General features: G+C 39.1%; 1 protein-coding gene across 1 annotated transcript; it reads left to right on the top strand.

The window, feature by feature from the left end:
* The first annotated feature begins 2,053 nt into the window (after window positions 1-2,053).
* On the top strand, window positions 2,054-19,677 carry PSMA5 (proteasome 20S subunit alpha 5). Its single transcript, XM_074262900.1, has 9 exons — window positions 2,054-2,775; window positions 4,669-4,735; window positions 7,199-7,325; window positions 9,056-9,123; window positions 9,994-10,101; window positions 10,210-10,268; window positions 11,761-11,863; window positions 14,139-14,225; window positions 19,420-19,677. Exons 1-9 carry the CDS (start codon window positions 2,747-2,749, stop codon window positions 19,495-19,497), a joined length of 726 nt encoding a protein of 241 aa, XP_074119001.1. The 5' UTR covers window positions 2,054-2,746; the 3' UTR covers window positions 19,498-19,677.
* The last annotated feature ends 1,430 nt before the right edge of the window (window positions 19,678-21,107 follow it).

Below are 21,107 nucleotides of genomic sequence, written 5' to 3'. Positions count from 1 at the left end.
CTAGAGTCCCAGTGAGAGGGGATAAACTAAAACTAGGAGAGGTTGCATGGATGGAAAGACAAAGATGGCTGTGAACAACATTGCAGAGAAAGAACTGGCAAATCTTGACAATTGATTGGTTAAAAGAAAAGTGAAGAGTGACTCCAATGTTGTGAAAGTAGATAGTTGGAAGAATGATGATCCCTTCAATAGAAAAAGGGAAATTTGGAAAAGGGACGAGTGCTACAAAAAATGGATTCTTTTTTGAATATGAGTTTGGAAATTGACATCTAAGAGGAGATACCTATGAGGCATTTGATAATTCGGGACTAGAGGTCATGAGAGATTAAAGCTAGAAAGACTTGGGAGTCATCTGTACTATGATGATAACTCAATCCTTGGGATCGCCAAGGAAGGTACAGATATCATAATCTAAGTCACAGCTTTCGGGAGATATCTATACGTACTAGGGAGAAGTATGATGGTGATCCAGTAACAGAGACTGAGGAGCACCACAATAGGCAGGAAACCAAGAAACCAAAACTCTACAAAAGTCAAGTAAGGAGAGAATGACTAGAGATAGCCAAGTAGCAAGAAGAATGTGGCCTGAGAAAAGACCAATGGATTTAGTAGTTTAGAGACTGTTGGTAACCCTGGAGATCAATGTTACTTGAATTTTATGGTTAGAGGACAGATTGCAAGCTATTAAGAAGTGAATGGGGTGGGGCAGCTAGGTGGCACAGTGGATAGAGCACCAGCCTTGAATTCAGGAGGGCCCAAGTTCAAATCTGTTCTCGGACACTTAACACTTCCTATCTGTGTGACCCTGGGCAAGTCACTTAACCCCAGCCTCAGGGGGGAAAAAAAAAGTGAATGGGAGGTGAGTCAAGGGTGGCAAAGGGTATAGACAATCTTTGACAAGTTCGGTTGTGAAACTGGATAATCGTTAAGAGGGACTATCAGAGTAAAGATCTCAGTATATTTGTTAGCACCAGAGAAGAAGGATCTTGGGCATTAGAAAAATCCAGTTTTTAACCAAAGACTTGAGCAAAAAAGGGGAGAATTGGGATAGGATTGGCTACAATGAAGCACATATGGAGAACAGACAACTCAAAATGGCTGGTTTCTATCTTCTCAGTAAAATAGGAGGCAAAATTCCCTAAGATCTATAGGGGAAGGGTGGCTTAGAAGGTCTGAAGGGTGAGAAACTTTGGAACAATTTCAAAGGCTCAACAGAGCTAATCATGACAGAATAAAAAGCTGCCACACATGGTGGCTTACTGGCTCCCAGGAGGGTTCAGAAACACATGAATAGAACCAGAGGAGGCGGATGCTGCGGGTCACCAAAGGTAGGACTTTGGCAAGGCCTGACTACTGATAAAACAAGAGATTCAGGGGTAACTGATGGTCTGTCACAGCGTCAAGATCACAGAGAGAAGGGAGATTAGAGCAGGAGAGAGAGACTAGGAGAGCAAGAATGGGTGGCGGGGCTGGAGGTCACTGTGAGAATAGACTCAGGAGGGTTGAACAGGACAGTGGCAGATTAAAATAGGGGTCACGGATAAGAAATTACTTATAATAATTATTATAACCAGGCTGCTGGAGTGTAGGACTCTGAGAAGGGATATCCACTCAAGACATTGGTGCAATGGTCTAAAATTCATCTATTAAATTAAAAAAACAACTTCATATCCAGTCATTTGAGTATTTTTACAATATTCCTAGGGGGTTGTGATGCTATTCTCCCTTTTTTTTTTTTTCAGATGGGGTAAATGGAACAAGAAGCACTTATTAAGCACATAGCTATATTGTTATCTTTATAACGTGCATATATGTTATATATGTGTGTGTACCTATACATGTGAAATAAAGCACCTTTATAACGTACTCATGGCACCTAAACTGCGATCTGAAATCAGGGAAAGAAATCGAGGAAGGCAGCTTGCCAGAATCGGGCTTATCTTGGATCTGAGGCGGGGAAACCTTGACCAATCACTTCTTTTCCCTATCTCAGTTTCCCCATCTGTAAAATGAGCCACCACAGCACAAGCTTTGTTTGGGCTCAGGCACCCACGGGGCCCCGGCGCATGCGCCATGAGTCAGGCTGGCCGTAACGGGACTCGCCAGACTTTAGCTGCAGAGCCGGGCGTCCGAGTCCGTAACGGCCCAAAGCCAGCCCGGTGCCCTTTATCGTCGCTCCTCGCTGAGCCTCGTAGCCGGGAGGACCAAGGACCCGCGGCTCGGGGAGCCGATTCCGGGTTCGCCGTCCGGGCCTCGTTCTACATTCCAGGGCCTGAGGAGGTGCTCCCGGAGGAGCAGAAGGAAGTCGGGTGCTCCCCAGGTAGGAGCCGCAGGAAAACCGTGGGGCCGGCAGGTGCGTGGCGCTTCGCTTCTTTCTAAGGCCGGAGGAGGATGATCCATCTTGGGCTTATGCAGAGGACAGGAATCCTTCACATTCTTCCCAGGCCGGGGTGCCCCTAGCAACCATCCGCTTTTCCAAGCGGAAAAACGGTGCTTGACCCGCCCCCCGCCGGGGCTCCCTAAGCCAATCGGAGCCATGCCGGGAAGACTTGGACCCAATCTCCTCGGGAAGAACCATGTTCAGCCAATGAGAGGCCGGGATCAGAGGGCGGGATGTAGGGGTCGCAGGCGCCTGCGCTGTTTGGGCCCAGGCGCTCCGTAGGGGATTTTTCTGTACGTCCGGGGCCGGTGGAGGCACGTTGGGCCTGAAGAGTGTCTCTGCGGCCGCTGATTGCTGCTCCTCACCATGTTCCTCACCCGGTCCGAGTATGACAGGTTCGTGCGGGCGGAGGAGTCCCAGGGGGCAGACGGGTGGAGAGAGAGACCGCAGAAAGGCAGGCCACGAGCCCGGCCTCGGTTCTGCCTTGTCATGAGGCTCTCCGGGAGCCGGCTCGGCGCGAGCTCGGAGACCTACAGGCCGCCGACCTCGGACTCGGGGCTCGGTCCGTACTTCATGCTTCCGGCCTCTGCTGAGTCATCGTAAGCGGAGCGGAAGCGAAAGGACCCGGCTTGGCTCTGGCAGCGGGGCAGAGGGCCCGAACTTTAGCCTGTGCTCCGGAGGAGGGCAACAGGAAGTCCTCCGGGCGCTCCCGGCCCAGCGGTCGGGCTGTGGAAGTCTTAAGTGAAAATGAATGAGAACTCCGTGGAGTGCGGTGGGAGCCCCAAATCCCCCCTTCTGTGGCGTTTTTCTCTCCTCCTAGGGCTGAATGAGCCCCTCGAGCTGCCCAAGTGCACTGTGGGATCTGTAGTCTTTGCAAGTTCCAAGCAGAGTCTCTTAGCCGACTTCTTTTATCGGAGAAGCAGGAGTTAATTTACATGGTTTTATTATACTGGTGCACGAGTGGATTTCATTTTTAAAATCCATTTTTATTTTCTATAGGAAAAGTTAAGTCAGATTGTAGATATTAAGTATTACAGCTTCACAACTCGCATTTTTAGAATTTCATTTACTGGGCCCCAGGAGGACGCCAGAAATGTAACATTTATACCACGGACGTTTTTTCTTTCAGTTTCTGTTTTGATCAGTTTCGTATCCATTCCTGCTTTTGAGTTCCGAGGCTGTAGAGTTGGATATTTTCCTTCCACAAGTCTGAACAATAGTTGAGAACCAAGTTTGATATAGAGAAATTTTCCTGGCCTGTCAGTCCCCTTCCTTATTCCCTATTCAATGAAAGATATGTGTTAATATATAAATGTGAACTTTCACACGCAAGTCCAGGCTTACAGCTTTTCCCCCCAGGACATTGAGGATGTCTCTGCGTTACAACATATTCTGACCTTTATAATACTATTTTCAAATGATACAATCTTTTGTTTTGCTAAATGAGAATGCAATGGTAAAACAAGCTAAATATAAGAGTAGTAAGAGCAAGGTGCCCCTAGATTTCAAAGGGAAAGAAACCATTTGGCTGAGAGAAAGTTTTGTAAAAAATGTAGCATTTGGTTTAGACTTTTAAGGATGTACATGATTTTTGGCTAAGTGGAAATGGGAAAGTAAGGCTTTATTTAGGCAACAAGATAGTAAGAATATAGGTTAGAGTAAGAGAGTAATGTTTGATAAATTGTTAAAAAAAGGTATCTTGAGGTCCACTCATGGAATGCTTTCAAAACCAAATTAAGAAGTTCAGATTTTGTTTGAGAAGCAATGGAGAACCACTGAAAGTTTTTGAGCAGGAGAATGACATGATGCAATTGTGCTTTAGAACAATTAATCTCTGGTGTGATGGATTGGGGTGGAAAGAGACTGAAATCAGGAAGATGATTTGCAGTGGTCCTCAAACTTTTTAAATAGGGGCCAGTTCACTGTCCCTCAGACTGTGGGAGGCCAGACTATAGTAAAAACAAAAGCTCACCCTCTGGCTCCTCCCCTCAGCCCATTTGCCATAACCCGGCGGACCTTATAAAGCGCATCTGGCTCATGGGCTATAGTTTGAGAACCCGTGGCATAGAACAACCCAAAGAATTCTTATTCCAGTTAAGGTTAAGCAGTGGAAATTATTGGTTCAGTCTGGAAAGAGTCTTCTCTGCTCATAGGTCCCATTCTTTTGAGAGTGTTATTTAGCATGTAGTGAGTAATACCACCCTAATTGAGCTAGCGGTATAGAAAAGCTTGGTTTCATTATCTGGTGACACTTATTGATTTATTTAATGACTTATTTTTCCTTACAGGGGTGTGAATACTTTTTCTCCTGAGGGAAGATTATTCCAGGTGGAATATGCCATTGAAGCTATCAAGGTATGATAACAACCTGTTCAAAACATCTCTTGGTAATTATATTGCAAAATACTTTGAAATTGTTCTTTGCCCAGGATCTTTTGAAAAGTTCAGCTTCATGACTCAAACCCCTTATTTGGAAGGAAGAGCATTTGGGATTTACTGGAGAATGAAAGCAGCAGCTCCTCTTTATATGAATCTTTATGTTTGTTTGCCTTAACATTTTCTCAGAATTTAGTGTCCTTTATAAGTGCTTTGGGCAACAATTTGTGGGAAAAAATATTTGAAAAAAAAGTTTCAGCTCTTTTTTAGCATCAGATGGGAGTAATTCATAATTACGTTAGCATGCTCTTTGTAATATTTTGACATGGGATCAGGGTAGATACAAGATATTAATATTTCTGGCATTGGTCTATTAGTTTGATACCTGGAGGTCAGTCACTAGGGTGAGGAAAAATACAATTTTCCCTAGAGAGAAATGTCAAGATGAAGATAAAAATGTTCTTGAACTTGGACAGGATATTTTGTACAAAGCAAGTAGCTCCAAAAATAGATACGAAATACTTGCTTTGTACAAAATTGTGACATTTTGTTGAAAAGAAAAGCTAGTGAAGGAATGCTATTTAGATTTTTGGCATTGGGAAAACAAAAGGCCAGTCTTATAGATTGATTTTGTAAGAAGAAATTCCGTAGTCAATATTTTGAGGACTTATAATCCCAGTACTGTGCTAAGTGCTTTCAGTGAGGTGGGGGGAAATAAAAGGAACATGAGATACCTATAACCTTAAAACTTATTTGGGATAATTAATATATGTTAAACAGTGAGAGGAGCAGGGAAAGGGCATGGGGGCATCTGCTATCAGCCAGACAGGTTTCTAAGCTGCTTGGATACTAAACTTATGATGACAATTTTTAAGTGCACTTGGAGTTGAGAAGAGGGATAGTAAAGTCAGGAAAGCCTTAATTAAGAAGATCGGACTTGAGCTGGCCTTTAAAGTATAAGTAGGATTTGGATGAAACAGTAGAATTTCCCCACAAGGGAAACAATTTTTGGGAAAATCATTGGTATGTTCAAGACACTGAGGAAATGGCTTAGATTGGAATTGAGCTTTTGTATTGGGAAAGAGGGAAAGTTTGGGCATGATACTAGAGGGAATTGAGAGTCATTGTTGGTGTGTGAGGTAGGAAAGAATTAATGAAAACAGTATTTTAGGAAGATTAATAGAGCATCAATATGCAAGATTGAAGTGATGAAAAACTGGAAGGGAAATAGGCTATTGTAGCAATCCATTCAAGAAGTGCAAGGATCTGGACTAGTAGTGGCAGATAGAATGGGAAGAAGAAGAAATCTGAAAATTTAGAAGAGAAAATTCTTGTCTTTCAAGTTACTATGTTTTGTTCTTTTTATCAGGTTTAAAAATCCATTTTTAAGCAAAAAGGATTGTGTTGCTATGCCCACAAACCTGGTTAATATTATTGGATCAGAATAGCAGTAGCAGAAGGCAAAAGACTATCATAAGGAAACAGTTCAGACTTTGTCTGAACTTTCTCATTTGGGCTGTTTAATTCTAAACCTTGGGCTGTGTAGCGAGCTGTTGTCTCCAGAAGCTGCCGGATTGCTCTATGGGAAGAGATCTGCTGTGTCTACTCAAATCTCTCAGACAGATTCTTCTTCCTGTAGTGAACCGTTGTCTCCAGGCAGTTGCTGTTAACTCTTGTCCAGAGAAGTGACTTCCCTTCCTGCAGAGAGCCCCGTCAAGCCTGATGTAGTGCAGAGTCTCCTTCTATCTCTGGAGTGGTGATCTTTTTTATCCTCCCAGAGAATGGGCGTGGAATAATGCAAGGGCTTCTGGGAAGAAGTACTCCAACCAATGAGCTTGCTTTTCTTATCAAGTCAACCTGAGTTCTCACCTTGTAATTGTCCAGAAAACCTGAATTCTCACCTTGTCATTGTTCAGACAACCTGAGTTCTCACCTAGTAATCCTAACAGGGCTGGAATCTTCCAGTTTATTTTTTAACTTAGAATTTCCCCTTAATTATTAGCCTTAAAGTTGATCCCTTTTTTGATAACTTTCTACATCTTAGACGTATTAAAATAACTGTAATAGTATCCAATAATAACATACCCCTTCAGAGTTTACAAAGAGCTCTCATGAATTGCTTGTTGGATCCTTACAATAGGCCTGTAAAATGAATGATTTTGGTATTCTTCCCATTTTACAGATGAGACTAACTCGGTGTAGATTTAATAGTATTCTTTTCATTTTATATATCTACTTGTTTTACAAAGGTCATTTCTTGCCCAAGACCTGGATCTTGTACATGGCAGGAACCTTTCCCGGGAGCTCTGGTTCCTCTTGATGCAGAAGTGTATTGGTTGAAGTGTTAGTCGTAGCAAACTCTGTATGTAGCTTTGTGCCAGCAGGTATATTACCCTGTATTCCTGTTTATTGTGGTCTAAATGAGAACTTCTCTGTCCTTAGCTTGGCTCCACAGCCATTGGGATCCAGACGTCAGAGGGTGTGTGCCTCGCTGTGGAGAAGAGAATCACCTCCCCACTCATGGAGCCCAGCAGCATTGAGAAAATTGTAGAGATCGATGCTCATATAGGTAAGGGGGAGGACCTGTCCTGTGAGATCCAGCCGGGCTTGGCCTTCCAAGATGCTCCAAGGCAAATTTGTGAAATGGGAGTTCATCAGGGTAGGCCATAGAAGTATGGAAACTCTCCTCTCAGAAGGTACTGGCCTATGATAGCTGGTTTTCCAGGCATCAGGCCAATGGGGCATAACTGCAGGAGCAGGAAGCAGCAGCTGCAGCACTCATTTGTATTTAACTTACTCCCCAAAGTGCCCTTCCCCCACAAATTTAGACTTGGCAGACCAGAGAGTTGTTGAAATGTGTAAAGGATTGGTTGTGGGCCAGCTCCCTACGGTGGCTGTCTTCATTGGTGCATAATGTTAGCCCTGGAAGGGGGCCACCTGCTCTAAATGGAGATGATCAGATATAGCAGGTCATGGTTGTCCCCTAGGAAAAATGAGGGCTCTAACAATAGATCTTCTAAGTGACAAAGGTTAAGAGGAGTATGAGTAGAACGGGTCCTTCTACTAAATGTGGCTTTCCTCCCTTTTCTGGTGGTTTCTCTTATTTTACCCTGTTCCTGTTACTACAGCCCCTTTTCTGTAGCTGTTGGCATCCATGTGGCATTGCGGGGTGAACAGTTGTACTTATTTATAGCATGGCATTTGAATTCATTATCCAAAGGCAATTTTGTGGTGACCTCTCTATTTATTGGACTAATGTCTCTCAGGTAGAACAGTTGGTTGCCTTGCCTGGGTAGTTTTCAGACCACAGAATTGGATTTTCACTTGAAAAAGCTCCCCTTGAGAGCTTGATATTAAGTGGTATTTATAGATAGGGAAACTGAACCCCCAAGAGGATAGGACTATTCAAGGTCATTCCAGCTCTGAGCTAAAAATTGTGTGGTCACTTATTCTATGGAGGTGGCTAGTGGTCACCTTTGCCTATGGTCTCCTTTTGGAGCCTCGGCTCATCATTTGGGAACCGTTCATTTTTAATATAAACCCCTGATCTGAATTTGGGACTGGGCCTTTGCAGTAGCTATGGGCAGTATTGTTTGACAGGTGTTGGGAGAGAAATGGTAATTAACTGTTTGTAAGTGCATTGACATCCTCAGAGTAAAAGAGCTGAAGAAATTGTTCAGGAGTATTGTTGTATATGGGAACTCTTTCCTGTCATATTTGGTCAGTGCTCTTGGCATAGTGGCATAGTGAGTAGGTGGTCTGCTGGACTTGGGAGTCAAGAAGACTTGGGTCTAAATCTAGCCATTGACGTGTAATAGGGGTATGACTATAGGCAAGTCATTTTAATTTTTCTGAGCCTCAGTTTTCTTATTTGCAAATTGGGGCTAAATAATTGTTAGAGGGATGTTGGAAGACTTAAATGAAATGTCTGCAAAGCGTTTTGTAAGTCCTTAAAGCAGTTGAGCCACTCAGTAATCCTTTAAAGTAGATAATATAGATATTATCTATTATTTTCAGTGTGTTGTATAAATGACAACTATTAACTGTTGACAGCTGGGCTTCCAGTTCTATTTCTGCTGTGGGTTTCCCCCCCATTTTTTTGCAACATGATTTCACTTGGATATAAAGTGGACCACTTATTCCCTTTGTTGGGTAGTACAGCCTGAGGGTCATTGAACAGCTGCCATTGTTCCACTCCAGAAATTACAGCATTTCATTAATAAGTGAGATGTTATGAAGCATCCAAGAGGGAAACTGGAAAGATTTACCCAGTGGGTCACTGTTGCTTCTGCATTGCAGGTTGTGCCATGAGTGGGTTAATTGCTGATGCAAAGACTTTGATTGATAAAGCCAGAGTGGAAACACAGGTAATGAATGCTTCTAGACATCTCTTCTCTTTAGTATAGTCAACATACTTTACCTAATGGTGACATAGCCACCGCAGACTGCATTGTACTTGTTTGTGTTAGTGTCAAATACTGAATGGGAATTTTGAAGGGTTGAACCCACAATTTTCACTTGTCTGAGGCTCAGAGCCTAGCTAGTCAAACCTCCTAGATGAAAGGATGCCCATTTTTTTGTTCACCCTTACAAATAACCCTTTGCTTATGGTGAATAATGATTTGTGTTGAGTGTCTGATCCGGAAATACTGATTTTAATGGGATTTTTTTGTTGTGCTTTTACTCTTAGTGCCTGCTTGAATCAAATGAAATAATTATATAAAATGCTTTATAGATCTTAAAGTGATACCGGTCGGTTGCCATTATTATTGTTGTTGTTATCTGAAGGACAGGCTAGTAAGAAAAAAAGTCATGAACTCAAAAATTCTTTGAACTTATTTATAAGGTTTGTAATTAAAGGGAAATTTTGATTTTAATACAAAAAGAAGGGTTATATGAGGACCTTGAGGGAAGTTCTTGCATTTTTTTCTCAGAAGATGCATGTTTAGTTTTCTGAGATTAACCCTTTGTATCTGGATTGGGATTAACCATCACTTATTGCTTGTAGTCTTGATACAGCTTCTCAAACTGTACTAAGATTTTTGAGACATTTTGTATTGAAGGGTTATTTCCAGAACAATTTTCTTCATTTTCACTAAGTCCCAAGAACCATATATGTTGAGCTTTTCTACTCCTGGTTCCATCAGCCAAAGGTACTTAAGCCTTCTGTTTACAACTGTAGCTGTACAGCAGTATAGTTAAAACAAAGGTTGTGCTATATTTTGCCATTCCTTTAGAACCACTGGTTCACCTACAATGAGACAATGACAGTGGAGAGCGTGACCCAGGCTGTTTCCAACCTGGCTTTGCAGTTTGGGGAAGAGGATGCAGATCCTGGTGCTATGGTAAGTATATTGTTAGTGTTGAGTTTTCTTACTGATGCATGATTTAAGACTCTTATTAACAATCAACAATTTCTTACTTCTGTCATACCTCCTGCTTTCTCATTGTAGTCTCGTCCATTTGGAGTGGCATTGTTATTTGGAGGAGTGGATGAAAAAGGACCACAGCTGTAAGTAGGTTTTTTTTGTTGTCGTTTTTTGTTTTACCCCCTTTAAGAGATTCTTTTTGTTTGGCAAAATAGCAGTAGCTTTCAGTCACTAGAAGATATTCTTTAAGCCTCTATAGAAATTGTTCTGTAGTTGTTGGTAGAGGTCTTCTCAGAACAGAAGAAACTGTTGTTACTTTTTGCCATGTCTTTCTTCTAAGGACTTAAAATTAGTTATAAGAAAAACCTCACTCCATTAAGAAGTCAGTGAGAAAGTTAGGAATTAATTAGATTATTGTCCAGGAAGAAAGTCTTTTAAACTTAGGAAAGCATCTAGAGATGGTTTTTTTTTCTATCATTAGTTAATAACCTCTGTGGCTCTCAGAAGGGTTTGGCCTGGTTTATTTCTCCCTTTCTCTGTCTCCCCCTACTCCCTTTTACACACACACACACCAGTATATATGTATAGGCACACATTAAAAAAGAGAATTGAGCAGTCTACTTAGTATGATCAATTCTGTTTGAAAAAAGTTATATTTCAATTTGGTTGTAGTTTTGTGTTTCTAAGCAGCATGGTGCAATGCATAGAGAGCCAGATTCTTGCTCTCAAAAAAGAGAGTTTTATTTCCAATGGATTTCACATGGATCCTTTGGAACTTTGACATAGTATGATGCTTAGGCAGTTGGCTCTCCCTCAGAAAGTACCCAAAGCTCCTTGCAGGAAGTTTTTCACAAGAGAACTAGAAACCAGAATTAATTGGAGGCAAATCCCACTTCCACCCTATACTATACCACCAATCAAGTCATCCCTTCTCAGTGCTTGGAGTCACTATACCCTACATAAGGATCCAATAGGCCACATTGATTTAGAAAGCCACATATTAGTATTATCTATGTTTTATTGTATTTTTAATCTGGTTCTGCACTTGGGAGTGTAATAGGCTGTATAGTTCACCCTTCAGTTCCAAACAACTCTATAAGACTATTCTAAGTGGCAGAGAAAGTACTAAACTGAATTGGTAAAAAGACTTCTCTCTCCAGAGTCCCTCTCACTATTTCTTGAAGATATACAGTTCAGAACTTTTTTTTTTTTTTTTTTTAAATGACTGCATTTGCAGTAGTTCTGTTACTACAATGGTTCTATGACTTTAGGGTAAGTCATTTCATATGGCCCCATATTTTCATGTGAAAAATAAAGAGTTTTGGACTAGACCATCTCTAAGATCCTTTTTTCTCAATCCTGTGATTAGATATTATTTTCTGAGCATCCTCAAATGTTATATATAGATGAAGATTTCTCTTCTAAATCCCAGTTGCTGCTGTCTGTTTTCTTAAGTACCCTAACTAGTTTTGTTCTCTTAATTGTATCTGTGTCCAAGTGTGTTATTTGGACTTTGTTTCCCTTTATTACTTGACTGTGTACTTAAGAAATTGTGCTTGAATCCCTTAGAGTTGTATGATATCAAATGCTTATCCAGATTATGTATTTTAATTCTCATCTTTTTACAACTGGTAGGTTTCATATGGACCCTTCAGGAACCTTTGTACAGTGTGATGCCCGAGCAATTGGCTCTGCTTCAGAAGGTGCCCAAAGCTCCTTGCAGGAAATTTATCACAAGGTATTCAAATTCAGTCAAAGTGTTTTCTGTGTAGGCTGTGGCTGCCTCTTAAAACAGTTATTCAACTGAAACACTCAAGAGTTGTAGTATTATTTGAGATTTCTCAGAGCTAAAAAAAAAAAAAAAAAAACTAAATTAAAAGCCTTAAACAACAGGAAAGAAACACCTAATGTCTGTGCTTCTTTTTTCTCCTCTTTAATAATGAGAAGGGTAAGGGCAACGATCATCTCACATAATCCCCAATAATTTTCCTGAATTATTTGAGTGTCAAGTGGACTTTATTTTATGGTTGGACAAATTTAAGTTTCAGAGATAGATCACAGCAAAGTAGAGAATACACTTTGTGTTCTGATCATGAGCCTCCTTTGACCTAATAGACATAATCTATTGAAGCTCACCAAGAGTACATAACCTTTTTTTTTTTATTTCAGTATTAATTTATTGTTCCAATTACCATAAAGATCATTTCCAACATTTGTTTTTGTAAGATCTTGAGTTCCAAATATTTTTCTCCCTTTTCGATCTCTCCTGTCCCCAAGACATCAAGCAATCTGATATAGGTTATATATGTACAGATATTTTAAACATATTTCCATATTAGTCATGTGAAAGAAAAATCAGAACAAAGGGGGGGCGGGGGGAAACAAACCCCCCCCCAAAAAAAGTGAAAATAATAGGCTTCAATCCAAAAAATCCTTTTTTTTTTTTTTTTTTTTTTTCAGTACTTAGTTCACAAGTTTATTATGAAAACACTGCAGCGCTCTTGTGCAGTAACATCTTACAGGAGGAAAAAAAAAAAACAAAACCAGTTCAGTTCAAAACAACTCACCAGTATCTGACAATAACAAAGAACAATGTAGGGCTGAGGCTGGGAAGGGAAGTAAACTGAGTGCAGACAAATCATACAATTAAATTAAACAGTATTCCCTGAAAATAAACAAAACAATTTCAAAACTCACAAATAGAGGGAAGGCCTTGGTACTTATTTTTCAAAATGTTCATTAAGCTCCAATGATTGTTTGCTGCTATCCTTATCTACTGTCATGCTGAGTAAAGCTATAGCTAAATGGAAAGTTAAATTGTATTCACGAGGTGTTAATGTTTACATCTTAATATTTGCAGTCTCTCAGAGAAAGCAAAAGTAACTACAAATAGCCTATATCCCCATAGTTTTCTCTCTGAATGCAGATGGCATTTTCTAATCCAAGTCTATTGGAATTGTTTTGGGTTCCTGTACATATTTTATTTTTAAAGTATACTTATGTAAGTAAAGAAAAAAAAACTTTTCCAAAAATTTCTCTAAGATAAGGAATCATAGAAGAATTATCCATAATTTTTTTGGTGTCTTAGATCAAAGCCCCATTTTGTGAATCTCTATATATATTCAAATATTCTTTAATACAATTCTCTAGTCATCCTCTCAAGGTTTAGAAAAAGGAGGGATAGTTGATTTTTGTTGTTATTTTTCTTAAAGATAGAATGAACTTTTAAAACAAATATTCCTCTTGATTCATTGGAGGTTTTTTTTCTATCATTGTCACTTCCAAATTTCCATCCTTGTCCATAATAGAATCCTTTTTTGTTTTGTTTTGTTTGGTTTGGTTTTTTTTGTTTGTTTTTTTGTTTTTCTGAGGCTGGGGTTAAGTGACTTGCCCAGGGTCAGACAGCTAGGAAGTGTTAAGTATCTGAGATCAGATTTGAACTTGGGTCCTCCTGAATTCAAGGCTGGTACTCTATCCACTGCGCCACCTAGCTGCCCCTGGAATCCTTTTTTTATGAAAAGACAAAAGCTAAACAAAATGGGCTAACATTGATGTTAGTCTAATACCCTCCCCCTGAGAGGAGAGACTCCTCCAGGATCAGGACTGCATTGGTCTAAATTTCTTTGTCTTTTAGTGTTGTTTGCCTTTAAATAAAGTGGTGGCTGTGTTCTTTTGGTCTTACATGTATCAGTTCAAATAAATGTTACTAAGCACCTATGAATTCTGTATATTTTGACATTTATATGATACATTTTTATTCTATTACATTCAAACAAAACTATTTGTCCATTTTCCCACTGATGGGTACCCACTTTCTGTTTTTTTGTCATGTTGTTGTTGCCATGTTTATTGGTGTATTTTCTTTCTGCTTTAACTTTGTTGGAGTACATATGCAACTTCCACAGCAGGTGGGCCAATTGACAGTATTAGGACAACCTTTTTAAAGGGAGGGCGATTTGCTTTCTGTGTATTACTTTATCCAAACTCTTTTTCCTTCCCCTTTTTCCCTTAAGGCTATGACCCTGAAAGAAGCAATCAAGTCATCACTCATAATTCTCAAGCAGGTGATGGAAGAAAAGCTGAATGCAACTAACATAGAGGTACTTTGGGGGTGCATTTCTTTTTCTTCCAGTAATATATCTCTATAGGCCCATATTAAGAACTTGAGGAATTTGTGGACAGACCCTGCTTTTTACCTCTATATTTCTCCATTCTATTTATTTAATATGCCTAATTTAATAAGCTTCAAATATGGGAATGATGAATTCCTGATGAGGGATGGACTATATCTACTAAAGGCTTATAAGAATGTAGAACCATGTGTAATAAACAAAGGTACCTCATAATGTAATGCAAGGAGGTAAATTTGACTTCCTGGGCACAGGATGTGATGGGAAAAGTCTCATGACTGAAATCTGACTCTTGGACAGTATACTTTATTTAAAAACAAAACAAAACAAAACAAAAAACAGCACAGGTTAAATCAGGAGGGTGAATATGGGTGAGGAAGACAATCATTTATCAGATGTCTGCTGTGTGCCAGACCCTTAGTTGAGCTCTGAGGAATCAATAGGAAGCATTCAGGTGAAGACCAACAACCAAAAAAGAAAGAATATTGTTATTGGCATCTCCTTCAGACCACTTGGAAAAAAAAGAAATAGATGAGGAGTTCTGGGAATAGATCATGAAGCCAACCCCCAAATGTGTTCTAGCAGCAAGGGGCTCTGAGATAATCCACATGTCTGTATAAATCCTGTCACTGCTCAAAGCAGAACATTTCATCCTTCTCAGTAAAGTACGTGGCTTAGGTGGGTACTGGCCCTGGAACCTGAAGGATCCAAGTTCAAACCTGGCCTCATACAAATGGACTAACTGTGTGATCGTGGGCAGTTCTTTTAATCCTGTTTACTTCTGTTCCTTATGCATAAAATGAGTTAGAGAAAGAAATTTTAAAACACTGTAGAATCCTTGCCAAGCAAACTCCAAATGGACTCACAGAATCATATATGACCGAAATGGTTCAATAATAACAAAAGAAAATCTTGCCTTCCAGAGACTAGAGGAGCTAACAATGGCAGTTTCTCTTCTGGTTCTGATTTTCACCAGTAAATGCTTCAGGAAAGATCACAGGATCATAGGATGGGCTCAGAAGGGTAAAAAGCTGTCAGGAATACTGATACAGAGAGGAGGAGCAATGAGGGAAGTTATCTGATGAGAGAAAGACAGAATTTATTGACCAACTGAAAATTTATTAAAAATATGAAAAGTAGAAGCAAAGACAGTAATGAAGAAATGCAAAAGCAAAGCTTTGACCTTTGATATTAGGAATGCTAAAGCTTGGAATAAACTCATACTGATGAAAGACATTAGTGTGAGAAATGTTGGTTGGTTTTTTGATTTTTATCTCCATTGAGGGCAGAGAGTTTCAAAGAAGGGATGGGACTGCTTTGGGCACATACGGAGCAATAGCATGAAGAGAAGACAAAGAAACTTCATCTCTTTTCGTATTGATTGCCTCTTAAAACAAAGTGATCTTTGGAAAGAATAAAAATGATTAGTAGGGAGTTGATAACTAAGATAAGTAGAGAAGTATAGTATATCTAGTTTCCTTGAATCAGATTACCAGGCCCAGATGAACTACATCCCAAGATACTGAAAGAACTGGCAGGCGTGATTGCTCAGTCAGTCATCTTTTTAAAACTATGGATAAGATGGGAGAAAAATAAATGTTCCTGTTTTCAAAAAAGGAAAGAGAATGAAGTCCACTAATGGTAAGCTGGTGAGCTTGATTTTGATTCCTGGTAGATTAAAGGATGTCTTATTAGAGAGATATGGGTAGTGACCTGAAGTCCATACAGCATCATTAAGCACAGATCATTCTAGGTAACAGCCTGGTAGGTTAGGGGAATACTGATTCCTAGATTTCACCTAAGGTTCTTGATACATTTTTACCTTGTATTTGTAGGAAAAATGAATGTAGCCAAAGAAAGATCATTAATTATTTAATATTAGTTTGGAAGGAGGGCTTATGTGGATAGCCACACTCAAAATAGTTATTTATGTTTCAGTGTCAACAAGACAAGAAAACTCTGGGGTTTTCTGCCCTTTTTTTTTTTTTTTTTTTTTTTTTTAAAGAAAAAACTTTTTATCAGTGACTTAAAGTATAGATTGGAGGCTTATCAAATTTATAGATAACAAAGATAAACATAAGGGGGAGAATAACTAACATACTGGATAATGCTTGTCCTTCATTCTAGAAAAGGACCATGATATCATGGATAATAGTCAATATCCAAATATAGATTGGAGGCTTATCAAATTTATAGATAACAAAGATAAACATAAGGGGGGGAGAGTAACTAATATACTGGATAATATTTGTCCTTCATTCTAGAAAAGGACCATGACATATCATGGATAATAGTCAATATCCAAAAGAATTTTGGTAGGCTAGAACCTTATAAGGCAAAATTCATCAGGGATAAATATAAGGCCTTGCCCTTGGTACCAAAAAAATCTTTTCCACTAATGTGAGATGGAAGCAGCATGGGAAAAGTATCTGGGGCTTTTGGTGGCTTGCAAACTTGAAACATGTCATTTGTGATAATCCCAGTGTTCCTTGTTCTTGTCAGACATTGCCTGGAGTTTGTGTTTGATTCTGGGCATCCCAGTTTAAGAAAGATATTGATAAACTAGAGAAGGGCACCCAGAATGGTGAAGAGCCTTAAGTTAATGAGATGGAAATTGTTTGAAAGAACTAGGCATTTTTAGTCATTTTGGAGAAAAGAAGACTAGATGTGGTTAAGGATGGGAGAGTGATTAAGCCCATTCTGTCAGTCTTCACCAGGTCGTACGTGGAGCAGCAGGTATGTTATGGAGAGGACTGCTGTTCAGGTCTAGTATATAGTAAGAGTAGAGACTCTTAAAATTCTAAAAGTCTGATTTCTGAGAGTATTGAGCAAAGAGATAGATTTGAAAATACTTTGAAAAAAGTTTATTCTCAACACAAATGTTACAATGCAACATTTGTTGCATTCATGTCTGTTGTTTATAATCAGTGTTACATTTTTAGCATATAAAAGTAAAGAATAACTTTTTACCAATTCATATTCAATTTAACAAACAAGCATTGACATGAGCAGAACATTGTGTTAAGCTCTGGAGAAGGTACAAAGGATGGATAAGATGTGATCCCTGCCCTTGTGGAGCTTATGGTCAAGCATGGGGAGATTTTTGACAGCCTTTATTTTGTAGGCCGACTTTGTAACTTACCTTTCTCTGGTGCTTTCCTGTCTCATCCAGATTACCAGTTCCTCTTCCTATATGTTTAGTACAGTGGTTTCCAGATCATCTTATATGGACTATTATTAAAAGTTTCTGTTGGACTTGATTATCTCTCTTTCCCCAGCCTTCCTTTTTTCTTTTCTGCTCTTCCTATGTGATATCATTCATTGAGACAGGAAAGATAAAGGGGGGAAAACACAATTAAGTTTTAGGGAGAGTAATAGTACTTTGTAATTATTTGAGAAGAGAATTCACAGCTTATGTGGGAATTTTTATGTTATATACAAATATTTTCTATATAACTATTTTGCAATTGAGCAGGGCAGGATGTGACATCATAGACAAAGAGCTGGCCTTGAAACCAGAAAAACTTAGGTGCCAGTTCATCAGTGAAACACACTATGGCCCTGAACAAGTCACTCATAATGCTCTAGACCAACAGTTTTCAAACTTCCAATTCATAAAAATTATTAAGAATGCCCCAAATAACTTTTGTTTATGTGGCTTATATCTATTTCTGTCTACCATATTCAAATTTAAATGTCTTAAATTATTATGACAATAAAGAAAGTAGTTTTGATCTCTGATTTCCCCCCTTGAAAGAATGTAAGGAATCTCCCGAAGTCTTCATACCCTTTGAGAACCACTGCCATAAGCAGATTTCTAAGACTCTTAAATTGCTGAGAAGGGGCTGACCTGCATGAGTTGAAGGAAATTCTTACCTTGGAGTTCTCTATAATGATGAAGTGATAAGTGCAAGCTCCATCCCTTCTTCCTGTTCTTTAGACATGTTGGTGCTTTTCTTATATCCAGGCACTGGCTGTGGCCTTTGAGATTCTAGTGGAGACTGGGCTGAGAGTGAGGGGAATACTTCTTTTTTTAATTTAATACAAAGCAAAATCTTCAACTATCCATGATGTTCAATTCTAGCTTTCTCAAAAGTTTCAGTGCAGATGAAATGGAGACAGATCCAGCGAGGATATAGTTGGAGCATAGATTTGGAATTGGAAGATAATCAGTCCCAACTTTATCATTTTTTCAGGACAGGAACCAAATACCTAGAGTAGTGAAGTGACTATTCCACAATCATAAAGGTAACTAGGAGCAAAACCAGGTCACAGTTCAGGCCAGTCACCTGAATGACTTTGGCTCGTCATTGTAACAATTATAAAACTTACTAAGTAAGTAGCAGGAGTGCTCACTTTTTAATAATACAGGGGCATATTTGTGGGAAGCCAGTAAATTTAAAATTTTAAAAGTTGTGTGGTACGATTTAAATGGAATGACTTTAAAAACCAAATGTAGTACCAGGTTGGACTACTTTCAGCTAAACATTGAGATGATGTTAAAGCATTTGTCCCTAGCTATCAAATTGTAAACTTAATGATTTTGAAACTAAGGAAGAAATGTTGAAAACTCCCATGGTCTTAGGTAGAAGAATATCCTGCTTTCCTCACTCTATATCTTGATGGGCAGAAGGGTCAGGATTGTTCATTATCACTGATTTCCTGTTTCACTGGTTAAATAATATCTTTTTATTATTTGTGGTTTTTAAAAAATATGTAAATGTTAACACTGGTGAAATTTCCACATGGTTTTCATAATCTTCAGTAGAAGTTCTGTGTGCACATATGTGAACATTCTTAAACCTACCAACTATTCTCTCATGCTGCTAGCTTTTGGGTATTTTTCTTATTGTGGATCCAAGGATTTAGACTCTCTTTCTACAATCTCCTAAGTCAAACAGCAAGTGGTGAATCCATTTTAAAGGAAGAGATTTGGTCAACAAAAGTTTTATTTTAGAGACCTAGAGCTATTTTAGTGACTTGCAGAGCTCTGGTCCAGCCTGCAAAAGTTATCCTTAGGACAGCAGATCCTTTAGCCCCTAATGAACAGCTGCACTCCCAATGGGTATCCCTCCCCCACCAGACAGAACGTGCCCTTCGATGTGCCCTGTGCCCAGCAGGGTGACTAGCCCAGCTCTCTAAGCCCTGCCTTTTTCTCTTCTAGCTGGCCACTGTGGAGCCTGGCCTGAAATTCCATATGTTCACAAAGGAGGAGCTCGAGGAGGTTATCAAGGATATTTGAAGGAAGAGGGACTGCAGAGTTTGGCCATGGCTCTCTTTAACTTTCAACTTTCCTGATTGCAATTTTTATTTCCGCTCTCTACTCTTGGGAAGACTTTCCCATGGTAGTTGATGTGTGTGTGTTTTTTTTACAATTTATGTACATAAAGGAAGACTGAAATAAAGAGAAACTAAAAACTAATTTGTTGTACTCTGTCTTATGCGTGTGAGTGTGTAAGTGGGAGGTGCTTTTATTAGGAGGTAAAAGAAAAGATGACCTGTGCTGTGCTTTCTTTAAGGTAGGGTGCTCTCTCAAGTCTCTTGAGTCTTCTAGTACTTAGAACAACTTAGGAAGCTCATCCAGGGAGCCCTTGGAGTAAATTCCAGCTAGTAAAACTCCCTCCTGTGGCCTAGAAGGTTCAGTGCCACAGAACATCCTTGTCAATCAAACTTCTATTTAATGGAGCTTAGAAAGATGATAGCACTGATCTCCCGGTCACCTCTCCTCTATAACCCTAATTAATCTAAATAATCATGAAGGACAACGACAAGCCATGTACTACTTTAAGGCTTGTTTTTCCAAGTGACCAACAACACAAGATGGCTCTCTAGTGAGAGAATATAATCTGGTCAACTTTCTGTAAAATACTAATTGACCCCTGATAAAATTCATGATTCCAGTCTAGTTAGCATTAGAATTTAATCAAATTATGAAGAATAGAACTAGGTCATTCTTCAAATCTTAACTATCCATAGAGCAAAGTCTTGTATATCCAAAAGTTATTGGAAGAGACCTTTGCATTTGGTATAAAATAGGGTGAAAGGAAAAATTAACCTGAATAATTGTGGATAAAGAAGAGTTGATTGTAATTTACCTCCAGGAACCTCAGAATTATTTCCTTGGCTCTGAAATCTGTAATGATATTTAAAGAAGAAAACATCAATGAAAAATGTTAGACCAGTTTGAATTTTTGGAAGTAGAAGCATGGTGTATTGAATTAAGAGTTGGTTGTGCCTCTAACATATACTGGTTTTGTGACTTTGTGCTTATCATTTGAATTCAGTGTCCTAAGCTACTCTTAAGACAAAATAATTAAACAGTTGCTGCTCTGCATTGGCAGTCAAAGTTTTCTCACTGGGGAATATTGTACACTGATGAAATCACAGCCATAAGGAAAAGAATCTTTGGTTCTGACTGTTGGAAGAAACTAAATCTGAATCTAATCTGTAGCATAAAATTAAAATAGGTTACAGAAAGGTCCTTGGAGATAATTCAGTTTAGCTGTTTTACTTTAGGAAAAATGGGGAAAATTTAGGAAAATTGGAGCCTACCAAGATTCATTTGCCCAACTTCACACAATTAATGGAAATCAAGTTATTACATACCAGGACAATTTTTATTACGTTTGGAAACTAAAGGATTTGAAGTAACTTGGAATTGCATTCTAAAGAGATGATTTAATATACTGTTAAATTTACTTTCTGGATTAATTTCATGTTCACCTTCATTTTTGGGTAAATGATAAAAACTGGAACTTTAAATTATCTTTACATCCTTTTCCCTCTTTAGTTGGGAATTTATGGCTTACAGTTCAGTAATTCATTATGCAAATGTTTATTGAATGATGTTCT

Source organism: Sminthopsis crassicaudata, chromosome 4 (assembly GCF_048593235.1).
Source record: "Sminthopsis crassicaudata isolate SCR6 chromosome 4, ASM4859323v1, whole genome shotgun sequence".
Lineage (NCBI taxonomy): Eukaryota > Metazoa > Chordata > Mammalia > Dasyuromorphia > Dasyuridae > Sminthopsis > Sminthopsis crassicaudata.
Note: the sequence above shows the minus strand (reverse complement) of the source record. Positions and strands in the feature narration are given on the sequence as shown.

Coding starts and splice junctions, on each gene's coding strand:
- PSMA5 (XM_074262900.1), top strand. CDS start 2,747: ATGTTCCTCACCCGGTCCGAGTATGACAG. Junction 9,124..9,993: donor AAGCCAGAGTGGAAACACAG/GTAATGAATGCT, acceptor CCATTCCTTTAG/AACCACTGGTTCACCTACAA. Junction 11,864..14,138: donor TGCAGGAAATTTATCACAAG/GTATTCAAATTC, acceptor TTTTCCCTTAAG/GCTATGACCCTGAAAGAAGC.